General features: G+C 42.8%; 1 protein-coding gene across 1 annotated transcript in view; it reads left to right on the top strand.

The window, feature by feature from the left end:
• Nucleotides 1-25194, top strand: part of PLCXD3 (phosphatidylinositol specific phospholipase C X domain containing 3) — a 159167-nt gene that overhangs the window by 72001 nt on the left and 61972 nt on the right. The window contains exon 2 of the mRNA XM_077816259.1: nt 21561-22269. Within this exon, the coding sequence (XP_077672385.1) occupies nt 21561-22269 (709 nt within the window). The remainder of the gene's footprint in view (nt 1-21560; nt 22270-25194) is intronic.

Below are 25194 nucleotides of genomic sequence, written 5' to 3'. Positions count from 1 at the left end.
ATTTAAATATCTGAAATCGTGAAATGGAAACATTTTTAAATCCTATGATAGTGAAATTTGCCAAAATAGACGTGAATTTGGTAGGACCCTATCTATAGAATCATAGAATATCAGGGTTGGAAGGGACCACAGAAGGTCATCTAGTCCAACCCCCTGCTCGAAGCAGGACCAATTCCCAGTTAAATCATCCCAGCCAGGGCTTTGTCAAGCCTGACCTTAAAAACCTCTAAGGAAGGAGATTCTACCACCTCCCTAGGTAACGCATTCCAGTGTTTCACCACCCTCCTAGTGAAAAAGTTTTTCCTAATATCCAATCTAAACCTCCCCCACTGCAACTTGAGACCATTACTCCTCGTTCTGTCATCTGCTACCATTGAGAACAGTCTAGAGCCATCCTCTTTGGAACCCCCTTTCAGGTAGTTGAAAGCAGCTATCAAATCCCCCCTCATTCTTCTCTTCTGCAGACTAAACAATCCCAGCTCCCTCAGCCTCTCCTCATAAGTCATGTGTTCTAGACCCCTAATCATTTTTGTTGCCCTTCGCTGGACTCTCTCCAATTTCTCCACCTCCTTCTTGTAGTGTGGGGCCCAAAACTGGACACAGTACTCCAGATGAGGCCTCACCAATGTCGAATAGAGGGGAACGATCACGTCCCTCGATCTGCTCGCTGTGCCCCTACTTATACATCCCAAAATGCCATTGGCCTTCTTGGCAACAAGGGCACACTGCTGACTCGTATCCAGCTTCTCATCCACTGTCACCCCTAGGTCCTTTTCTGCAGAACTGCTGCCTAGCCATTCGGCCCCTAGTCTGTAGCAGTGCATTGGATTCTTCCGTCCTAAGTGCAGGACACTGCACTTATCCTTATTGAACCTCATCAGATTTCTTTTGGCCCAATCCTCCAATTTGTCTAGGTCCTTCTGTATCCTATCCCTCCCCTCCAGCGTATCTATCACTCCTCCCCGTTTAGTATCATCCGCAAATTTGCTGAGAGTGCAATCTACAGATCATTTATGAAGATATTGAACAAAACTGGCCCCAGGACCGACCCCTGGGGCACTCCACTTGACACCGGCTGCCAACTAGACATGGAGCCATTGATCACTACCCATTGAGCCCGACAATCTAGCCAGCTTTCTACCCACCTTATAGTGCATTCATCCAGCCCATATTTCCTTAACTTGCTGACAAGAATACTGTGGGAGACCGTGTCAAAAGCTTTGCTAAAGTCAAGAAACAATACATCCACTGCTTTCCCTTCATCCACAGAACCAGTAATCTCATCATAAAAGGTGATTAGATTAGTCAGGCATGACCTTCCCTTGGTGAATCCATGCTGGCTGTTCCTGATCACTTTCCTCTCATGCAAGTGCTTCAGGATTGATTCTTTGAGGACCTGCTCCATGATTTTTCCAGGGACTGAGGTGAGGCTGACTGGCCTGTAGTTCCCAGGATCCTCCTTCTTCCCTTTTTTAAAGATTGGCACTACATTAGCATGTTCCCTACTTGGTCTCCCAATTTCCTTCCACAAGGATCAAGTGAACTACTTGGTTTTGCCCTTACTGGCTCAGTGACTGAGAAAATGCACATAGAAATCTAGCCTATGTCTCTTCCTGGTAATAGAGAACTCTGTCAACGGCATCCCGAGGCCAACCTATCCCCAGGCACTGTTACACCAGTGGTCAGACTCAGTACATGCATTAAGGTGCTGCAGGAATCCTTATTCTTTGCATGGAAGGCTTCCTTGCAGAAGAGTTTGAAGCTTATACAAACAATCTAAAAATCTTGCCTTTAAAAATTTCCTGGAGATGAATTTCAGACTGCAGTGGCTTTCTTACAGAGACATAGATGGTATGTTTTCACTGCAGTTGGGGTGTGTGATGTCAGCACATGGAGACATACCCAAGGTAGTGTTAATCTAGCTAGCTCATGTACCAATAGCAGTGAAGTACCCACCCAAGTAATCATTCAGGGTCCCTGGTGGGCTTGCACCTTTAGGAAGCTCATGCTGTTGGGGCTTCACTGCACAGGAGTTAACTAGATTAAAGCTGTCTTGGCTACGTCTACACATGCTACAATCACCTGCCTCAATTGCAGTGTGGAGATACACTAAGAGTCATAGAAAATCCACTTTTAATGCATCGAATCCCTCTTTCACTGGCTTTACATACAATCTCATTTAATCCAGCCATGCCTACCATCTTTTCTTTTTATCTAGGTTGCAATCTAATGGATAAAAATGTGAAAACTTGTTAGCTTCTACTTGGGTTCGTTATTGGCCAGTTGTCATCCTTAACTCTGCAAACCTCATTTTTTTTTACAAGGGATTTGAACTAGCATCAAAAAAATAAAACTATTATCCATGTTAAGAGGGTGTGTAAATCTCAAATTTAACTTAAGCCCACCAAAATACCAAGCATAATTTTCAGAGGTTCTAAGCACCTGCAGCTCCACTGGAAGTCAATCAGAGAACATGTGATTCTACCAAAAATGAGAATATATTTGTAACCCTTCTGCCCGTCAGAGTTGGCAGCAACAAGGGCCGGGTTCAATATCTAGGGGATCCATTCCAATAACACAATGCAAACCGGCTCGAGCCCCCACCCAGGGACAAATATATACCACCCCCGCTGGGCGCCTCCAAAAGGCAATACTTCCCCTCTCGCAAGCACGTAGTCTGAGTGTAGCAAAAAGTCTTTTAATAACAGAGAGAAACAATGTGGCATTATGTTGGGGAAACACCACCAACAGGATTCATAACACAACCCATGAGCAAAAAAAACCCACCCCAAGCAAATTGGGGCATGCCCCTTTCCCTTTGGTTCTTGAGTCCAGCAACCCCAAATCACCCAAAGTCCCAAAAGTCCAATGACCCAAAAGTCTCTGTCCCTGGTCAGGGCAGCCCCAGAGTTTGAAAGTTTATCTGCGGAGCTTTACCTCCCAACCTGGGTGGAGATGGGGCAGGGGTAAGAGGCACCTTACGTGATCTGAAGCTGACCGCCCCACAGCTCCATAGGCCTTCGCATTGCTCCGCTCCACCAGCCGCCCCACAAACTCCTTCGCTCAGCTCCGCTCCGCGTCCCACCAGCAGCTCCCGCCGTCCCACGAACTGCTCCACCAGCCTGTCCACAAGGCACTCCAGCCATCCCGCAAACTGCTCCACAATATATCTTCAGGCTCCCCCACTACTTAACACAACACTCAGTGATTTCAGCTCTTAGTCAGTTCAGCTCTTTGGTGAATTCAGCTTGTAGTAGGGGAGCCTCAGTGCTGGTGCACTGTTAGCCCAAAGTGAGCTCAGCAGCCTGTAACTAGACTCCTAATGAAATCAAAATTAGCTCTGATATTCCACAGTGGAGAGAGGAGGAAGTGCAATTAGCATGTAAGGCCCTCACCAAGGGGCCCATACCACCAAGTATTAATACTTGTCCCCAGCCTCTCTCAATTCACAGAGTTTTGGAACCCATGACCCTTGCCTAGCGAGTGCCACTTAGTTGATGGTGAGTCCCTCCATCATAACAAAAGGCCAAGTACAGTTCCAAGCACAGTTCCCATAATCAGGGTAATAACAATTTATTCTTCCTGCCCCAATAACAGAGACACTGGGGATCCCACAGCAGCCAAAGTGACCATTTCGGCAGCTATGGCCTCATTCTAGGTGGGGTGGGTGTGCCTATGCAAATGAGATCAGCCCCCTGAAGTTCTTTTCCACAACTTGCCACACCTCACCACCAGATGTCAGGGTGGAGCTCATCCTGACACTGCTTACATATTTTATCTATTTTTATTTAAAAAATCATTTATCTATTTGAAATTGTGCATTGTGCGTAAAAAAAAAAAAGTAGAGGTCAGTTTATAAGAGTATTTCCCATATTCCCTTTATTCAGAATGCAAAATATGTTTGTTTAAAGTTACTGTGGCAATCAAATATCTAGCTCTTAAAAGTGCCCACGGTACTGTAGTCCACAGCATAATATCGGTATTGCATTGTAGTAGGAAGCAACATGAGTTATATACTTTAGGGTCACTTAAAGATTTAATAGAATATGTTACAGTGATAGAAAAGGAAAGAGGCCTAATTAAATAAAGTCCATAGTGAAGCTAAAAATATACATCCAAGACAGCCTTGGATTAGGAAAGGACTGTACTGTCTGTAATAGAGGTGAAATGGGATGCATAATCCATGGTTGCAAAATATCCCTTTACAACAATAGATCCAGTAATTGGCAAGAAAGGAGGTTTTGTGAGGAAACCATATAATCAGAAGCAATGTATTTAATGGGAAATTTCTCTCCATAGTGGTACAAGTAGTACTAGTACAAACACTAGTAAGGACTGTTGCTATTCATGAAAGGAAATCAAACAAATAGCAGCTCAGGGCTAAGGGGATGTCTTTGATTTGATATTTTTAAGAGTACAAAGGCTAAGTCATCCTGGGTCATATCATAAATAGGGTTTTATGTGTATCTGTGTGAAGAAGGGAGGATAGTAACAGATCAATATAGAATTTTGTTTTTAAAGCCTTTCACATAACATACTGCCCTTCAAGGCTGTCTTGTCAGTGGGTAGCATCAGGGTTCTGAGCAAGAATTATAATAGGAAGGCACTAGGATTGCGGAGATGCCATTTCTCATGCTTAGCAGAACAAAGCCACTTTGGGTCATCATCGCTTAATGCTACTCTCGAAGGTATAAGCTCAAAACTCAAGCACTGCTGTTTGCCCCAAGAAGTATGACCATTATCTTTGAAAACTCATGGCGATCGGGGGAGGTCCCAGATGACTGGGAAAAGGCTAATGTAGTGCCCATCTTTAAAAAAGGGAAGAAGGAGGATCCTGGGAACTACAGGCCAGTCAGCCTCATCTCAGTCCCTGGAAAAATCATGGAGCAGGTCCTCAAGGAATCAATCCTGAAGCACTTAGAGGAGATGAAAGTGATCAGGAACAGTCAGCATGGATTCACCAAGGGCAAGTCATGCCTGACTAATCTAATTGCCTTCTATGACAAGATAACTGGCTCTGTGGATGAAGGGAAAGCAGTGGACGTGTTGTTCCTTGACTTTAGCAAAGCTTTTGACATGGTCTCCCACAGTATTCTTGCCAGCAAGTTAAAGAAGTATGGGCTGGATGAATGTGCTATAAGGTGGGTAGAAAGCTGGCTAGATTGTCGGGCTCAACGGGTAGTGATCAATGGCTCCATGTCTAGTTGGCAGCTGGTATCAAGTGTTCAATATCTTCATAAATGATCTGGAGGATGGTGTGGATTGCACTCTCAGCAAATTTGCGGATGATACTAAATTGGGAGGAGTGGTAGACACGCTGGAGGGCAGGGATAGGATACCGAGGGACCTAGACAAATTGGAGGATTGGGCCAAAAGAAATCTGATGAGGTTCAATAAGGATAAGTGCAGTGTCCTGCACTTAGGATGGAAGAATCCAATGCACCGCTACAGACTAGGGACCGAATGGCTCGGCAGCAGTTCTGCAGAAAAGGACCTAGGGGTTACAGTGGATGAGAAGTTGGATATGAGTCAGCAGTGTGCCCTTGTTGCCAAGAAGGCCAATGGCATTTTGGGATGTATAAGTAGGGGCACTGCCAGCAGATCGAGGGACATGATCGTTCCCCTCTATTCGACATTGGTGAGGCCTCATCTGGAGTACTGTGTCCAGTTTTGGGCCCCACACTACAAGAAGGATGTGGAAAAACTGGAAAGAGTCCAGCGGAGGGCAACAAAAATGATTAGGGGACTGGAACACATGAGTTATGAGGAGAGGCTGAGGGAACTGGGGATGTTTAGTCTGCGGAAGAGAAGAATGAGGGGGGATTTGATAGCTGCTTTCAACTACCTGAAAAGGGGTTCCAAAGAGGATGGCTCTAGACTGTTCTCAGTGGTAGCTGATGACAGAACAAGGAGTAATGGTCTCAAGTTGCAGTGGGGGAGATTTAGGTTGGATATTAGGAAAAACTTTTTCACTAGGAGGGTGGTGAAACACTGGAATGCGTTACCTAGGGAGGTGGTGGAATCTCCTTCCCTAGAAGTTTTTAAGGTCAGGTTTGACAAAGCCTTGGCTGGGATGATTTAGTCGGGGATGGGTCCTGCTTTGAGCAGGGGGTTGGACTAGATGACCTCCTGAGGTCCCTTCCAACCCTGATATTCTATGATTCTATGATTCTATGACATGGATGGTGATGATATTTTTAGCCTGGATGCACTGATACTAGAGTAAAACATACCCTAAATGGTTGCTTGCTCATGAATTTTATGCTTAGCGGTGGATATCCCCCTTGCTATTTTTCCCTGCCACAGACCATTCACATTTTATATGCTATTCCTTGAACTAAAAGAAAAAATAGCTAATATGGTACTTTGCTGTATGAGACTACTACTTAACCAGACTCTCAGATCTGTTAAATGTTTTTTCCCCCCTGATATATCTGAACAAACAGCATTGAGTTTTAACAGAGAAAGGAATAATAACAAACTCAGGTTTGTTTGCTCTTCTGAAAAAGGATGTATGCCGCAAGGCTTGCAAAGATTTGGGAAAGTTCCTCATTAAAGGAGCTATGCTGATTTGTGCCTGCTGAGGATCTGGCCCCTTGTGGTTAATTTCAAAGGGGAGTTGTATTTGGGCCCCTAAATTCAGATCTGGGTGAGCTGTAATACACTGAAAAAAGTAGTGAGGAATGTGATGCACTTTAATTTTCATATCAAACATACAGTTAAATCTTCATATGGTGTGCTGAAATTTTGATATTTTAGGCCAGAAGGGCCCATTATAATCTCCTATCTGACCTTCATAACACAAGCGATGGAATTTCACCCAGTAATTTCCTGCATCAATCCCATAACTTTTGGTTGACACTACATCATCTTTTAGAAAGATAGCCGATCTTAATTTAAAGACTTCTGGTGAAGGAGAATCCACCACATCCATTGGTACAATAGAACCTTCAGAGTTGTGAACATCAGAGTTACAAACTGACCAGTCAACCACATACCTCATTTGGAATCAGAAGTATCTACTCAGGCCGCGCACACACACACGCACACACACACACAAAGATTCAAAGCAGTATTAAGTCAATGTTCAGTTGTAGACTTTTGAAAGAACAACCATAATGTTTTGTTCAGAGTCGCGAACAACCTCCATTCCCGAGGTGTTTGTAATTGAGGTTCTACTGTAAATTATTCCAATGGTTAACTACTCTGTGGTAGAAATTTGAGCATTGTTTCTAATCTGAATTTCCTTCGCTTCAGTTTGCAGTCCTTGGATCTCATTGTACCTTTGTCTACTAGATTAAAGAGCCATCTACTATATGATTTCTTGCAATATGTATATACTTATAGACCATGATCAAGTCACCTCTTAACTTTATCTTAGATAAGGTAAATAAGCTTCTTAAATTTGTCCACTGTGTGGTTGGTTTTCCATTTCTCCAGATTATTCTTGTGTCTCTTTTCTGAACCTTTCCCAATTTTTAACATCCTTTTCTATGTGTGAACAACAGAACTGGACAGTATCCACTAATGGTCTCTAAAACAACCTCTCCTACCCCTACTCACCTATTCAAGATTCTCCTGTTCATGTATCAAAGGACTGTGTTAATCCCTTTAGCCGCAATGTTGTACTGGTAGATAACTTAAGTGTCAGTTTCCATGAATTCTAAATTATTTTCTGAGTCCCTTCCTATAAACTTGACAATGTGTTCCCTGTTCAGCACCACCATGTTCTAGGGCGATGAGAGAGCACGGTTTCTTTTGTGCTCTGCTATATTCAGGTCCATAGCTGGGTGAGTCCTGGGGAAAAGTATTTGGTGAATTGGAACCTGAACATGGATTCACTTGTTTGCAACTTGCTCTGTATTCATTCATGCTCATATGAAACAAGGTCAGTTGCAGAGTAGCAGCCGTGTTAGTCTGTATTCGCAAAAAGAAAAGGAGTACTTGTGGCACCTTAGAGACTAACCAATTTATTTGAGCATTAGCTTTCATGAGCTACAGCTCACTTCATCGGATGCATAAAGTGGAAAGTACAGTGAGGAGATTTTATATACACACAGGTCAGTTGGTTTGTCCGTGGATGTTATTAGAAAGTTTTGTTGAGGTTGGAAATGTGTAGTAGGCAGATTTTAATTTCTTAGGCAACAGTGCAGAGAGAGAGAGAGAGATGAAGAGGGAAGAGGTCCCACTCATTATGTGGGTGAGCCCACTGCACTGAGGTTGCAAGGGCCCGGACCTTTACACCTGATTACCTGTGGGGAAGGTATGCTAGTTGAGGTGCTGATTAGAGCAGGGTGGTCATCCCAGCACTCTGAAACACCTGTGGGATGAACTGGAGACCTTGCTCCGTCTCACCATCAGCACGCACAGAGCCCTCCCTGAGGGAGCAGTGGCAGAAGAGCACACAAGCTGCAGGACTCCGCACACAGGATGACCTATATGCAGAATAGCACCCACTTCTCTCCTTGGGTGAAGACCTCCAGAACCATAACTCTACTTCTAGTCTTGTTGAAAAGGGGGAAATTGGGCCTTGGATGCGGGAACTTCCTCTGAGGGAGATGGCCTTTTACACTTGAATAGGAGAGATGAAAACCATACTGTTGTTTTCAGTCCTCTCACCTCTTAACTTACTTTCCTTCCCTTAGAGGGATGTTACTCTCTACTCCTGCAGGTGATCTCAATCAACCTCCTACACTACATGCTCATTTCTCCTCCTCCGAGTCATAGGACACACTTCATGCTGCAGGAAATAGTTTTCTGTTTGTTTGTTCACTCTTTTAGCTGATGTATAAAGTGCTTTAAATGTATATCATAACAGTGTTATTAAATGCCTGTAGTTTTAATGTTTGCTAAAATTCCAAGTCACTAATCTGCCTCTCCCTAGCTAACTGCTCCACTCTCCAGCACAGGGAGCAGTGGGGCATCGCTTACTCCTCAATCCCCTCTCAAGCACTTCTTTCCCCCTCACACAGACTCCATGAAACCTATAGGCATCTGCTTTCTCCTCTTGCTTGCTCTCTACTTTTCTGACTGTCTGTCTGTGCAGCGTCCATCAGCAAACTTACACCAACAAGTAAGCTGGTGGTAACCATGTAGGCTCAGTTCTTGCTGTTTTCTTACCTTCAGTCAGAAAGTAATGTTTCCAAACAGGAATCTATGACAATATTTTTGCTCAACTCTGTCTGCAGTAAATGTTAGCTACATTTTCATTTTTAAAATTGTTTTATTATTATTTATTTATACACTTGGGACGGGGGTCTTTATTTAAAGCATCAGAAATTATTCCCCTGGAAAATTGGGGGAACTGGGGGGAATGGAAAAGGAAATGAAAAGTAGGAAAAAAACTTTAAAAAATAAAGACAAAGATTTCTTTTCCTTACTCTTCCTTTTGTCCACTGCAAAGGGGGGTGGGGGAGGAGAAACTAAAAAACAATTTTATTTTGATTTTGAAAACTGAAATTAAATCTTTCATCTAATTAAGAAACTGAGAAATGCTATGAAAATTTTCATGGAAAATCTACTTGTCTTTTACAAGAGTGGGGCACTTTTCAGTGGCATAAGTAGGAGTTAGAAGCCTCATTCCCATAGGAGTTTATCTTGTTCCCTCATAAGGAGCACCTGCTTTGTTAATGTACTAGGACAGCATGCAGTCTCTAATGAGCTGATTCAACATGCCGATTAGTCAGTTCTACATTGATTCTGTGTTAAGGCCTAATCCTGCTGTCCTTGGTCTGTTAACTGAAGTTAAAGGACATTCGCCTGAGTAAAGAATGTAGAATAGGGTTCTTAATGTGTAGCCCACATTTGGTGAAATTAACCTTTCTATGCTGAAGCACCCAAAAAGGGCTTGCCTTTGAAATAATCTTCCATCATGCTTTCATTTATCTGTACAAGTTCTAAACTGAAATCTGTCTGTGGGTGGTGGGTTGACTGGGAAGAGGTGGGAGGGTATCTACACGCAGGGATATCTTTTTAACTTTGTGAAATTTCATAGAAAACATTGCAACACTTCCTCCTATACAAATAATTACAAGAGACCAATGACTAAGGAATTATCAAAGGAGACAGGGAAACCTGCTGTCAGGAGGGCTGTATGAGTTTATATTGCCTTTTTTTTTAAATTGCCTCAGCAGTTGGTCTCATGAAACCCGTAGTTGTGGCATGTGCACCCTACTTGGAGAGCTATAAATACAAAGGAGAATCTCAGCTTGCTTTCTTTTATTTATTAACTTGTTTACAAAGGAAGTTTCTGGCCCTCTTCCTTGCAAAGGTAACCTTGAAAATGTGAACTGTGATATAAGCTGATTTACGGTTCAAGGAAACAAGTAACTGAGCTTTGCTTCTGCAGTAGGAATTGGGACAGACCTAAAGACCTTCCCCCCTATCTGTCTCTCTTGCACGCATGGATCCATACACTTTTTAGGTAAATTAAGTGTGGGGGTGTATCTCAAATACACATTTCATTAACCATCCCCTGTAGGGGAGTTGGGGGGCAGGTTTGCAGCAGGCACGGATAGGGAGATTCCTGGCAGTACTGCATGCAGCCACAGGGCAGCTCTTGGAGGCAGCTGTAACTTAGACTAATAAAGAGGAGAATTGATCACAGAACTAAAAATTAACAGTAGCTTAGGTGAATAAAGTCCATATATTAGGTGCCTTAAAGGAGTGAATTTCACAAAGCTGAAAACAATTATGAGCCAAGTCAACTGGGAGAAAGAATGTAATCAGAAAAATATGAATGATAATTGGGAATTGTTTAAGAACACTTTACTAGATGCTCAAAAAGCCACAATCAAGGAAGACAGCCATATTGTTAAAAAAAATGACCTGGTTTAGAGGGGAAGTGAAAATAGTTATAAAAAAATTAAAATATATGTATAATAAATAGAAGAAAACGGAAGTTGATGGTAATAAATATAAATCAGAAGAAAGGCATTGAAGAAAAATGATAATTGAAGAAAGTGACAGCAGGAAAAATCTATAGCCTGTAGATTTAAGGACAATAAGGAGATTTTTTTTAAGTATATTAAGAGCAAGAAGAATCCTAACAATTGTATTGGTCCACTACTAGATGGAAATGGTAAGTTTATAAATAATAATGTAGAAAAGCTTGAAGTGATGCATAAATATTCTGAATTTGGGGGGATAACAGATGAGGTAGTCATAGCTAATGATGATGATAACACTCTTACCATTTCATTAGTATCTCAGGAGGTTGTTCAACAGAAGCTACTAAAGTTAGACATTTTAAAATCAGCAGGTCCAGATAACTTGCATCCCAGAGTTTTAAAAGACCTCGCTGATGAGCTTACTGGGCCATTAGTGTTGATTATTCAGTAAGTCTTGGAATACTGGGGAAGTTCCAGAAAACTGGAAGAAAGTCCATGTTATGCCAGTATTTAAAAAGGATAATAGGATGACCAGGGTAATTTATAGTTCTGGCGGTCTGACTTCGATCCCAGGCAAGATAATGGAATGGCTGATTTGAGACTTGATTAATGAAAGGAAGGTAATGTAATTAATCAACATGGGTTTATGGAAAACAGATCCTGTCAAACTAACTTGATTCTAAATTTTGTGAGGCGTCTGACTTGGTCTCGCATGATATTTTGGTTAAAAAGCTAGAACAATATGAAATTAACATGGCATACATTAAATAGATTAGAAGCTGGCTAACTGCTAGGTCTCAAACTGTAATTCTGAAGTGGGAATCATCAAGTGGGTCTGTTTCCAACGGGGTCCCACAGGGATCACTTCTTGGCCCTATACTGTTTAATATCTTTATCAAGGACCTGGAAGAAAATATAAAATCATCTCTGATGAAGTCTGCAGATGATGTAAAAATTAAGGGAGTGGTAAATAATCAAGAGGATAGGTCACTGATTCGGAGTGAACTGGATTGCTTGGTAAACCGAATGCAAGGAAACAATACACATTTTAATATGGATAAATGTAAATGTGTGCATAGAATCAGAGAGGGGCAGGACTGGAAGGGACCGCAATGGGTCATGTAGTCCAGTTTCCTGCACTCAAGGCAGGACTGAGTAATAACTAGACCATTCCTGACAGGAGTTTGTCTAACCTGTTCTCAAAAACCTCCAGTGATGGAGATTCACAGCCTCTCTAAGCAATTTGTTCCAGTGCTTAACTGCCCTTACAGTTAAGGAGATTTTCCTAATGTCCAACCTAAACTTCCCTTGCTGCAATTTAAGCCCATTTCTTCTTGTCGTTTTCTCAGAGGTTAATGAGAACAATGTTTCACCATCCTCCCTGTAACAGTCTTTTATGTACTTGAAAACTGTTACCATTTCCCCCCTCAGTCTTCTGTTCTCCAGGCTAAACAAACCCAATTTTTCAATCTTCCCTCATAGGTCATGTTTTCTAGACCTTTAATCATTTTTGTTGCTCTTCTCTGGACTTTCTCCAGTTTATCTGCATCTTTCCTGAAATGTGGCACTCAGAATTGGACACGATACTCCACTTGAAGCCTTATCAGTGGAGAGTAGAACGAAATAATTACAGTACTTACAATACTCCTGCGGATACGTCCCAGAATGATGTTCGCTTTTTTGCAACAGTGTTATACTGTTGACTTATATTTAGCTTGTGATACACTATAACCCCTAGATCCATTTCCCCAGTACTCCTTCCTAGACAGTCATTTTCCATTTTGTATGTGTGCAACTGACTGTTCCTTCCTAAGTGGAGTACTTTGCATTTTTCCTTATTGAATTTCATCCTATTTACTTCAGATCATTTCTCCAGTTTGTCCAGATCATTTTGAATTTTAGTCCTATCCTCCAAAGCACTAGTAACACCTCCCAGCTTGGCATCATCTGCAAACTTTATCAGTGTGCCATTTATCTAAATCTGTGCCATTTATCTAAATCATTGATGAAGATATTCAACAGAACTAGACCCAGATCTGGTCCCTGCAGGCCCCCACTCAATGCTAGATTACTTCTCTCTGGGAACAGTTTTCCAACCATTTATACACGCACCCTGCAGGAGCTCCATCTAGTCTATTTTTCCCTAAATTGTGTATGAGAAAATCATGCAAGACAGTATCAAAAGCCTTACCAAAGTCAAGGTATATCACATCTACCACTTCCCCCTTATCGACAAGGTGTGTTATCCTGTCCAAGAAAGCTATTAGGTTGGTTTGACATGATTTGTTTTTGACAAATCCATGCAGACTGTTACTTACCACCTTATTATCTTCTAGGTATTTGCAAATTGATTGCTTGATTATTTGCTCCATTATCTTTCTGAGTACTGAAGTTAAGATGACTGGTCTGTAATTCCCTGGCTTGTCCTTATTCCTTTTTTCTAGATTGGCACTATATTTTCCCTCTTCAGTCCTCTGGAATCTCTCCCATCTCCCATGAGTATTTGAAGATAATCGCTAATGATTCAGGTATCTCCTCAGTTAGAGTATTTTAGGATGTATTTCATCAGGCCCTGCTGACCTGAAGATATCTATTTATCTAAGTAATTTTTAACTTTAACATATAGGAATAAAGTATGTAGGCCAAATTTACAGGATAGGAAACTCATGGGCAGAGAGTAGCCAGGCGTGACCCTGCCCATGCTCCGCCCCAAGGCCCTCTTCTGCATCCTGCTCTTCCCCCATGGTGTCCCTGTTCTTCTTACTCAGCCTCTTGCCTCAAGTGGGTGGGGGCTGGGGCTAGGGTGAACCTGCCACCTGCCCAGGACTTGGTGGCCCCAACACTTGCCCCAGTCACACCGAGCGCTCTGGGCCTGGGGTGCCTGTCCAGCTGGGACTTGGGCTGGCTGGGGCAGGGCTCCTCCAGCCGCGGTGGGGAGCTCAGGGCTCCAGCAGGGGAGGGTCGGGGCCTTGGGTGGAAGGAGCAGGGCTGAGGCCCAGGGTGAGCTTCCCCGAATGGGGTGTTCACGCGTCACCCATGGGGAGACCCTATCCTGGGAAGCAGTGACTCTGAAAAAGATTTGAGGATTATGGTGTCAGAAAATGCATGAAAGCTGTGTATCCTACTTGTGCCTTGCTATGACCTGTGAGTCTTGAGAACACTACTGAGGATATGATGGAGTCTGGCACTGCTTTGAAGAAGTATTTCATTTCAGGACAACTATTCTAGGTGGCAGTCACCAGACCCCCATTAAGCAAGAGGATCTAAGCATTTGCCGAGGGGTGGTGAAGGGAGAGAGACATACCAAAGTCCATTTATGCTTGCCCTTTTTATGAATGATGGGACAATGCTGGGAGCCAGGAAACAGTAGGCTAGCAGTATTTCAGTAAATCTCTAGGGAGCTAAAGAAACAACTTCTAAACTGAAATACATTCTCCCTTAGGGTCCTTTTCCCACTATTGAGTCCAATTATTTTTTAAATGGGGGAGTATAATCCTCTAGGGATTCTATAAATATGTTAATGAGGCTGCATAGTCCCAATTGTCCTGTAAAAAGAATTCACTATAGAAAACTAAGACCATTTCCTTAATGAAAGTACCAGAAGCTTTTTGCCTGCAAGCTAGATGTCACTGTACACTTTACTCTTGAATATCTAAATAATGCTTGACTACCTGTAAGTACATCAAAGCTTAATGTCTTAGTGGTTGAAATTGACCGCTTTATTTTTTTAACTGTGCATGCTGCAGACACTTAAAGCATCATTTGCAATTACTTCTAAAGCTGAGAGGCCAGCATCAAAAACATACACAAGGGTGACTCCCTGCTAAAAAGGAGTTTGGCTGAGTGGGAATCAGTGAGTAAGCATTTTATTTTTCAAGTTTCTTTCTGACTAGCTATTTTGAAATGAGAATTATGAAAACGTTACCACTGCTGAGTAAAATTGGAGTGACTGATTAAGAGCTGTAAATGTAGGAACAGAAGCCAATCCTTGATGAGACTGATTGTGAGGGAACTGAGTGATTGTAGTGAAAAAAGGTATAAAAAGTTGGCAGAGCAGTGAGAAGATGTATGTGCACGAGAGAAAAGGTTGAGATGGAAATAGAGTGAGTCAATATAAAAAAAGAATTTGTTCTGAGTGAAAGATAAAGAGCGAGTGTCAGATCTTCTCCTTTGCAACTTAAAAAGCCTGCCAGTGAGCACTGTACTGACCTGCTGCCACTCCATTACCTAACCCTTCTTGGAGGCAGCCTATAGCAGAATATATGTTGCAGGAAAATTGGTCCTTGTGATATGGTCGAATGGATATGATAGTAGGCTAGCAATAAGATGTGGTTTTCGTTCCTGGGTCTCCTGCTGTGTGACTTGGGGCAAGTCACTTTGCTTCTCTGTGCCTCCCGCCCCCAGTTGTCAATCTTGTCTGTTTAAATTGTAAACTCTTTGGAGCAGAGATTCTCTTGCTTCCTGTTGTTTACCTATACAATGGAGCCCAATATTGGTTGAGGCCTGTAGGCACGACTGTGACACAAATTATAAGGGTGCAGATCAGCAGCCTTCCATGTGCAGGAAGTTGTCTTCAAGGCCCTTGCAGTTACTAACATAATGCACCCCAAAGGTCTTGAAAAGAAACTGGAGCGTCACAGAGAACTTGTAGCAAGGCTGGGGATTTTTGGTCCTTAGAGTGCAGTTGAAGAATAGGTGACTAGTCCAAGACCACACAGCAAGTCAGTGGTAGAACAAGGATTAGAACTCAGGGAGTGGAAGGTTTCCAGTCCTGTGCTCTGTCAGTTGAACTGTGCTTCCACTTTCTGCCTCCGGGAGTGCAAATACACTTCCTTGAAGCATGGGACACTAAAGGGGAGGATGAGCAAGACAGAGAAAGATTTAAAAATACAATCTACCATTGTTTCATCTAATGTACCCCAGAGAAACCTTATCTCAGAAATGGCAGCATCCTTCCTTCAGTTATGGAAGCCACTGTCATGGTTGACAGAAAGAACACTGACATACAGTTATTCCTAAAGACCCACTTCCTAGTGGAAGAAGGGGGAGGTGGATTCCTCACCCACCGAGGTAATCTTTACAATAGAATGGAACCCAGTTTGCTGTATAATAAAGGTGATGGTTGTAAGAGATCCTCTCATCATCAGGAATATCGACAATTAGATGTGACGGCAACGAGGACCATAAGATAACTTTTCCACCAGGTGCAAAGATGTTGGAATCTCAAAATCATATGAGTAGATTTGTAAAGGTAAAAGTCCAAGATGAAGACAGAGAAATGTTGATGTTGACAAGTGCATGATAAATCATATTGGACGGAAATGTTCAAATCACTTATACCTATGGATGTTATGAGTCAGTTATACTCTCAAACTAGGAATAATATTTATATCATCATGGTCAGCTCCAGATATGATCACATCTGCTCAAAGCATAGTGTCAATCAGCAAACCAAACAGTACAGATTGATTTCATTTGTCTTTTGATACCTTTTAATAACTTCCTCCTGTCCAATCTGCACAACATGACAGTGTCTCTAAACTTATGGCACTCTCCTCTCCTGTTGTCCCTGCCCCCAAAAGTCCCAGCTCTCTGGACTCCAGCCTGTGCATAAAGATATTAAAAGTACAAAAATTACTTTTCTAAATTTCCCTGGCTGAAAATACTCAGAAGCTTGCCAGCTGTGAAATGAATTTCCCCCTCGTCCTCTGTATTGTTTGTGATTGCTTTACAAAAGTTAAATAGTGTATATTGACAAGCGTAGTCTTCTGCAATGAGACTTTTGTGCTGTTCCTCTTGGCTCTAGCAATTTAAATAATGACTGTTTTATACTGACCAGGTATATTTTGGGAGTTGTATGCCTTCCTCTGGAACATCAGGATACCAGAGGCAACCTAGCAGACTAACAAGACCAGTGGTTTTCAAACTGTGGGTCGCAACCCAGTACTGGCTCGCAGAATGTAAGGCACTTGGTTGTGGTGGTGCTGCCCAGCTAAGGTAGGCTAGACCCCACCTGTTCTGACACTGTGCTGTGCCCTGGAAGTGGCCAGCAGCAGGTCCGGCTCTTAGGTGGGTGGGCCATAGGGCTCCGCGCGCTGCCCCTGCCTCGAGCATCGGTTCCCAGCCAATGGGGGCTGGGGGGGAAAGGGCGGTGCCTGCAGGCCTGCAACCCCAACCCCCTGCCCCAGCCCAGAGACCCCTCCCATACCCTGAACCCCTCATTCATGGCCCTACCCCTCAGCCTTCACCCCCGCACCCCTACCTCTGCCCCATCCCTGAACCCCTCCCAAACCCCTCATCCTCAGCTCTGTTGCGTCATGAGCATCAACAATTTTCTTCAACTGGGTCACCAGAAAAAAAGTTTGAAAACCACTGAACTAGACCATTGGTCTGTTCCTATCTTCCCACAAATTTGGGGCTTAATCCTGCAATCAGCTGCTACTGTAGATCTCCTTACTTCCATACAGAATCCTACTGAAATCAAAGGGACTTTTTTTTGGTTTAAGGATATACATGGTAGTCAATGTTCACATGATCCATTCCAGGATAGTATCAATAACCTAAGCCTAGTCTTAAATAAGAGGTTTGTTTTAATCTCTAGATTAATACATGCTAGCCTGAGCAGAACCTTTAATGTATTCCATTTATTTTTCCTGTAATATGTTGAAACACGAATCACTGCTCTAATCTGGTGGTATCCATTTGATTTAGCATTAAAATGCTGTATGCAGATCTAGTCTTTTAGGGTATTTCTGTGTAATCACATACATCTCTATGATCTAACCATGCTGTGCAAGGAATATGGTTTCAAAGGAACACTTATCAGAAAAAAGTTTAATCACAACTCGCAATTTATTTAAAATAAAATGCAGTTGAAAGAGGAAGTTAAGACAATAAGGGAAAACAATGGGACTTTCAGGGAGTTGTTTAGTTGAGGTGGTTTTAATATTGGATGAAAGTATTCTTTGGCACACAGATGGATTCAGCCAAAGCTTGAGATGCGCAATAATAATTTTCTTTTTTCCATGTAAAGAAGAAAACCTTTCATCTGTCATTGCAATGTGTAAGGTTCATCATGGTTTAGCTAGTATGGTATCCAGAAATGAGCAGATTGGGGGACTTCTTTAACCTTGATACGTTGTTTGCCACAGCTTTCATGCTTTCAAAGTTGTTGACACTTAGGCGTTGATGAAAATCCCACCCTTGATGCTAGGAATTTGAACTACTTGGAGCCTAGTTTTATGTTCCTAAAAGCTCCTGAGGGTTACATCTGGCCACCCCCTTCCCCAATACCGTCTGTTTTTTTTGTTTTGTATCTCTTTCCTCTTAAACATGAAAGATGGCCACAGCTGGAGATGGGACATTGGATGGGGAGGTCCAGAAGTGGCATTGAGCATTCTCTCTCTCTCAGGGGGTTGACTGGCTCATTTTTGCCCACATGTCCAGTGTTTAACTGATCACCATGTGCTAAATCAGGAAGGAATTTTCCCCTAGATCAGATTGGCAGTGACCTTGGGGTTTTTTCAGTTTCATCTCCAGTGCATGGCTGCTGGTCACTTGCCGGGATTATTTGGGTATATCTCACTGAATCTTTTCCCTGCCATTTTGGGGGCCTTAGGCACTTGTGCACCTTGGTCCCTCTGATTCTCTGTATGTGGCACATAACTCTAGTCTCCTGTGGGCTGTAATACTTTGGTCTAATTTCAGTTGGGTCCAGTGTGCAGTTGCTGGGTGTAGTTGGTGGCCTGTGATATAAGGAGGTCAGAGTACAGGCTAGTTGATCTGGTGGCCCCTTTTGGCCTGAAACTTTATGATTCCAGTGCTGCAGCTCATTCCAGGAACAAAAGTCCCATTGACTTCAAAAAGATTTGCACAAAATGCAGGATAGGTCTGGATGCAGGCCCTTTGTGCTCTGATGAATTTCACCCACAGTGTTGCCTGCTGTGCTTGGGCTCCATAAACCCATCCCAGGCAAGGTGATAGGATGCAGTATGACAGTAGGAAAGAGGGGTAAATTTTTGTGCATTTTGTGATGAAGAACCAAAAGCTATTGGTAGCTGTCACTGTATAGGGTTGCCAACTTTCTAATCTCACGAAACCAAATACCCTTGTCTCACCCCTGCCCCACCCCTTCTCTGAGGCCCTTCCCCCTGCTCAGTCCATTCTCCCTGCCCTCCCTCCCTCACTCATTTTCACGGGGCTGGGACGGGGTTGTGGTGCAGGAGGGGGTGAGGGTTCCAGCTGGGGGTGCGGGCTCTGGGCTGGGGCAGGGGATTGGGGTGTGGGTTCTGGGGTGGGGCTGGGGATGAGGGATTTGGAGTGCAGGAGGGGGTTTCAGGCTGTGGGGGTGGAGCCAACAGGTTCGGAGTGTGGGAGGGGGTATGGGCTCTGAGCTAGGGGCCAGAAATGAGGGGTTCAGGGTGCAGGAGGGGGCTCCAGGCTTGGTCGGGGGGGTTCAGTGTGGGAGAGGGTCCGGGGAGCGGGCTCCAGGAAAGAGTTTGGGTGCTGGCGGGGGCTTAGGGCTGGGGCAGGGAGTTTGGGTGTGGGAGAGGGTGCAGGCTCCAGGAGGAAGTTTGGGTGTGGGAGAGGGCTCAAGAATGGGGCAGGGATTGGGGTGTGAGAGGGGGCGTGGGGAGCAGGCTTGAAAACGGGACACCTGTCAACCTTATTACTGTACTTGTTGTGGATCACAGCTGAGAGAACCAATTTCAGGTCAGACTAACAAAAACTGGGCAGACACTCCCACACTGGTGTTTGTTCTATAATCAGATTTAACAAACCAGCAACAAATGTGTGCTCCTGGATCACTATACTAGCTTAATATGGAGCCACAAGCAGTCCCTTCAGACCCTCCAGCAGCCTATATTACCACTCGGACAAACTGGACTTCTGTGATGAAAATCACCACACATTAGGTTCTTCCAGCCCCAAGTCAATGGATGCTAAGGACCTTACACCAAAAACAACGTTGTAGCCAATCCTTTAGTAAACTAACTAAAGACTTAACTAAGAAAAGAAATGAGCGTTATGAAAAGGTTAAGGCAGATGAAACACATTACAGTTGTATCAGAGTATGTAGTCCAAAATGTTAGCAGGAATGTTAAATCTGCTAGTTTTCTGTAAGTCTCTCTGGGTTGTCCAAGTAGCTTTGGGGACCTCAGTCCTTTTGTTCAAAACTTCCCTTGTCAGAATTAACAGTTCAGAGATGGGGTAGGAAGGAGGTGGCCAGAGGCCTTTATTTCCCCTTTTTATATCTTGACCCTTTTTCTGGAAAAAAATCCTGGCTGTGTTACAGGTCAGGCAGTTCCATGGTATATGTGCTCTGCCATCAGTCCTTCATCTGAATTGTGGATTCTAGCTTGCACCTTTGCCTACATGCTGTCTGAGGGGTCTTAAGGGACGACATGCAGACGTCCTTGTTTACACCTCTTTGTTACTTCTAAAGAGCTAGCCTGTGGGTGTTTCTCAGACCCACAACATGTTTGAGTTACAAACTCAGAGCAAATTTTCATAACTCCACACACAGCATCGATATACACATTATAACAAGATAATAATATTTAGCAGATTAGAACTTTTCCAGTGATGCTTCACAAGGCATATTTATACAACATTTCAGAATTTTGTAACAGTGTTGACCATATTAGTGTAGACTGTCACCTACCCCGTTAGACTGCATCACAGTACTTAAGAATGAAAAAGACCTACTAGATCACGTGCTTCTCCTTGCAATGCAAGATATAGTCCCCTTATAGAAAACTTATTCAATGTTAACACCCTTAACTTTAGTTTCAATTTTCATACAAAGTGGCTGCAAACTAGACAAAATAAGTGAATATTGCAAAATAAAGACAAATCCTTGAAACTAAGGAAACAGTGCAGTGCAAAGTGAGGGTGTCGTTGACCTTTTTTGATAGTACAAATTTTAAAAAATGTGCAATGCAATTAACTTCGGCACACAAAAAGGTACAATACAATTCATCATTGTTCAAAGTACACAATGAACCTCCTCATTCTAAGCAATGGAATACAGTGTCTGCATCAGCTATAACTATTAAACTATCATTCTTACTCTGTTTCTCCCATGAGTGCAAAGGTTTGGGATATAATTTTGAGAAGTAACTGGTTTAGGCTCCTGACTGAAAGTCAGTGGGACTTAGGTGTTTTTGAAAATGTGACCTGTGCTCCTAAGTCACTTCAGGGCTATTGAAAACTTTAGCTTTTGTAAAATGTCAAGGATATGTATTTTTGCTCATCACAAAGGTCCTGATCCAGCTAACCATTAGTCAAGTGAACACACTGATTGGGCCTAATTCTCTTCTCATTTACATAGGTATTACACACTTCTACAAGTTGACTGACTTGTGGAGCTACTCCTGACTTACACTAAGAATCAGGCCCATTGACTTCAGTAGTACTAAGGGCATAAAAGTAAGAGGTACTCATTAAACTAATACACATTTCATTTAGCCCTCCTAAATTCATTCACTTTTAACACACGTGAATATTGATTCCATGAAAATAATGTACGGGGGGAAGGGGTTGGGAGGAAAAGGCCAATTTTAGAGTATCTGTGTGCTAACCAGAAAATTAGATTATCCTGAAAGAGAGGAGTATTTATAATTTTAAGTGTATGAATGCAACATTGATTTTGCTTTGTTATATTTGTAGGGTCTCATGACTCCTTTAGCTTCTACATCGACGAAGCCTCTCCAGTTGGACCTGAACAACCAGAAACTGTCCAGAATTTTGTCTCCGTATTTGGGACTGTGGCTAAAAAGTTGATGAGAAAGTGGTTGGCAACACAGACGATGAACTTTACTAGCCAGCTGGGTGCAGGTATACGATATTTTGATCTCAGAATTTCCACTAAACCCAGAGACCCTGACAATGAACTTTACTTTGCTCATGGGTTATTTAGTGCCAAAGTCAATGAGGGCCTTGAAGAGATCAATGCATTTCTGACTGACCACCATAAAGAAGTGGTCTTCTTGGACTTCAATCATTTCTATGGGATGCAGAAATATCATCATGAGAACCTGGTCCAAATGCTCAAAGGCACGTTTGGGAATAAAATGTGCCCGGCTATATTTGCCCAAGAAGTAAGTCTCCAGTACCTGTGGGAGAAGGATTACCAAGTGTTGGTATTTTATCATAGTCCAGTGGCTCTTGAGGTACCATTTCTTTGGCCAGGGCAGATGATGCCAGCTCCTTGGGCAAACACAACAGACCCAGAAAAACTGATTCAGTTTCTTCAGGCATCAATCATTGAGAGAAGAAAGAAGGGCTCCTTTTTTATATCTCAAGTGGTGCTGACCCCCAAAGCTAGTACTGTGGTTAAGGGTGTTACTAGTGGACTCAGAGAAACAATCACAGAAAGGTAAGTTTCTCGAAAGCACTGTGTGTTCAGACTGATTGTGCTCATTAACTCTGCTTTTATAGCTCCTGTTATGGAAGGTTTAGCATTTCTTTTTTCTCTGCTATGATGAATTAGAGTCAAAGTTCAAAGGTATCCTAAAGCATTTAAAGGAAACAATAATGAAAGATGAGTGCTTTTACCTGGAAAGAGAATTTGCACTAAAGCGTAAACAAAGTCCTGATTGTTTCTGGATACTTTTTTTCCCCCACATTTTGTTTCTTACCATTTAACACTGCAAACATTTATTCAGAAAATGTGCTTTTTAGATATGGGCAAATCTATGCAATAACTGAACCCAGCCTGGGTTTAGTTATTGGCTCTGGGCACTGGTTCCAGGTACAGGAGAAAGAGGGATCAATTTCTGTCTCTTAACAAAGCCAGGCAGTGTAAAATTTTCTTCTTTACAAACCTTCACACATCCAATGGACTGACATAGGACGGAGCCACACATCCTTCTTTGTTTAACTTCACACATCATATCAAATGTGGCTGGACTCTTTTTAGAGTCTATTTCCTTCCCAAACACTCAGGCATTCATCATATAGAAAGGGGTAAGATTCCCTGTGGATCTAATGCATGCACAAAGTGAACAGAAGGTTGACAGGTTATTAGCTGTTACATTATAAAAATCTGTGCGCATATAAGAAATTTCTGACTGGACAAATCACAACCAATTTTCACCAAGGCACCTCTCTGTGGCTATGTGCCTGCCAAATTTCAGGTGGCCACCACACTACCATTGTGGCATGTCTACACTGGAATCAGAAGTGATTGCATCATGTGTCAACCTACTGGAGCTAGCTGTAATCTAACTAGCTCATGTACCAATAGTGATGAAGCTGTGGCAGCACAGACTTCAGGAAGGGCTCACCACTTGAGTATGTACCTGCCCGGGACCCTGAGTACTTAGCCCATCGTGAAATCCACGCTGTTGTGGCTTCCTGGCTCTTGGTACCTAGGCTAGCTTTGATCCCTAGGTGCTTTCAGTTGCAGTGCAGGCCTACCCTAAGGCACATTGCAAAACAAAACAGTTATAATGAGGAACAATGGTCTGTTCCTGGAGGAGGAATTTTCTTCCAGGGCAGATTGGAAGAGGCCCTGGAGGTTTTTCGCCTTCCTCTGTAGCATGGGGCACGGGTCACTTGCTGGAGGATTCTCTGCTCCTTGAAGTCCTTAAACTACGATTTGTGGACTCCTACAAAAAAACCTCACACCTATATCTGTGCTATTGGAGTGGTGGGTGAAATTCTGTGGCCTGCGTTGTGCAGGACGTCAGACTAGATGATCATAATGGTCCCTTCTGACCTAAATATGTATGAATCTATGTTAATGTTTTGTTCTCTTTGCAAAGATGTGCATATCTTGGGAAGGTCCAGAGGGAATACTGTCTCCTTCCATATGATGAATGGCTGAATGAATGGATGAACCCGCTTTTCCCAAATAATTGTGGTGCACACCCCCAAACCCTCCCTCCTTGTTGAAAGAGGATGAACTGTTTTTATAACAGCTTTCCAAAACAAATTCAGGCTGGGAAAAACAAGGTTAAACTTCAGCCAAAATGATGAGACAGCAAAAAAATGATATAAGTACTGTAAATGAAAATGACTTCAGAACAGAAATGCTTGTGCAACCTGACCCACAGATACTGCTACATGCTTCACCTGTATAAAATCTGTCAGCTCCTTGGGGAAGGGAATGTCTCTGAGGGTACATCTATACTGCGATTAAAAAAAAACGGTGGCACTGAGTCTCAGAGCCTGGGTCAGGTGATATGAGCTCACAGGGCTTGGTCTTGTGGAGCTAAAAGTCTTGCTGTGTAGACATTTGGGCTCAGGCTGGAGCCCAGGCTCTGAGCCCCTCCCCACTGGCTGGATCTCAGAGCCTAGGCTCCAGCTTGAGCCCGCACTTCTACACTGCAACTTTATAGCCGCACAGCCTGAGCCGCGTAAGCCAAGTCAGTGGACCCAGCCAGCTGTGGCTGTGCAGCGAGTCATTTATCATAGTGTAGATGTACTTTACTGTGTGTCTAGAAAGCACCCCTGTTTCTTTCCTTTGCTTTGTCAGAGGCTTTTACTGTTGAACCTTCAGTAGCACAAGTGACAAACCACCAGTCTCTCACTCATTACTGGAATAATGTTTTTTAAAATTGAAGCGCAATGCGGGGGACGTGCAAGAATCTGTTTTTGTTTCCTCCTGCTCAGAATGGTCTTTTTTGTAGTTGTTTGAAAGAAAATAGAGCATGAATGGAGTCCAGATTTTAATGATTGGTTGAGATTTGTATAATCTGAATCTCTATGTTCTCAGCATCTCATTTATGCATGGAATTTGAATCTATCACTAATTAACCTATTTGAAATGTCAAAAAGTAATTGGGCAGGAATATCTGGCGATCATGGCTTTCAAAACCATAATTGAGATTTTCCCACGAGCCGTAGGTGTGGATCCAAACTGTTCTGAAAGATTTATTCCCCCAATCCCTCTTGTAACAACTGCAAGAGAAACAAACTTTCAAGATGTTTTAGAACTATTACATATTGCCTGCCAGGAAATGTCATTAGTTATGCAAAAATACTGTGTAGCAGGATACAGCCGATGGGAGTGTATGTGAGATCTACACAGTTAATAGCACTGAACTCACTGTGATAACTGCTTTGAAAATGAAGATCAAATGTTCCAAAGCTGTAGCCCATGTGACTGTGATCCTGTTCAAAAATAGATAGATGAGCAATCCAAGGAAGCAAAACAATACAACTAAGTATAGAACTCTTCTCACGATCTCTGCATTCAAATTTTACTATTTGTAAGCATGCAATCCGTACTGTGTGTGATGCATGTATGCAAGGCTCATTACCCCAATGCAGTAAGGCACATTCTAATTAATTGCAA

This window comes from Eretmochelys imbricata, chromosome 5 (assembly GCF_965152235.1).
Source record: "Eretmochelys imbricata isolate rEreImb1 chromosome 5, rEreImb1.hap1, whole genome shotgun sequence".
NCBI classification, from domain to species: domain Eukaryota; kingdom Metazoa; phylum Chordata; order Testudines; family Cheloniidae; genus Eretmochelys; species Eretmochelys imbricata.
Note: the sequence above shows the minus strand (reverse complement) of the source record. Positions and strands in the feature narration are given on the sequence as shown.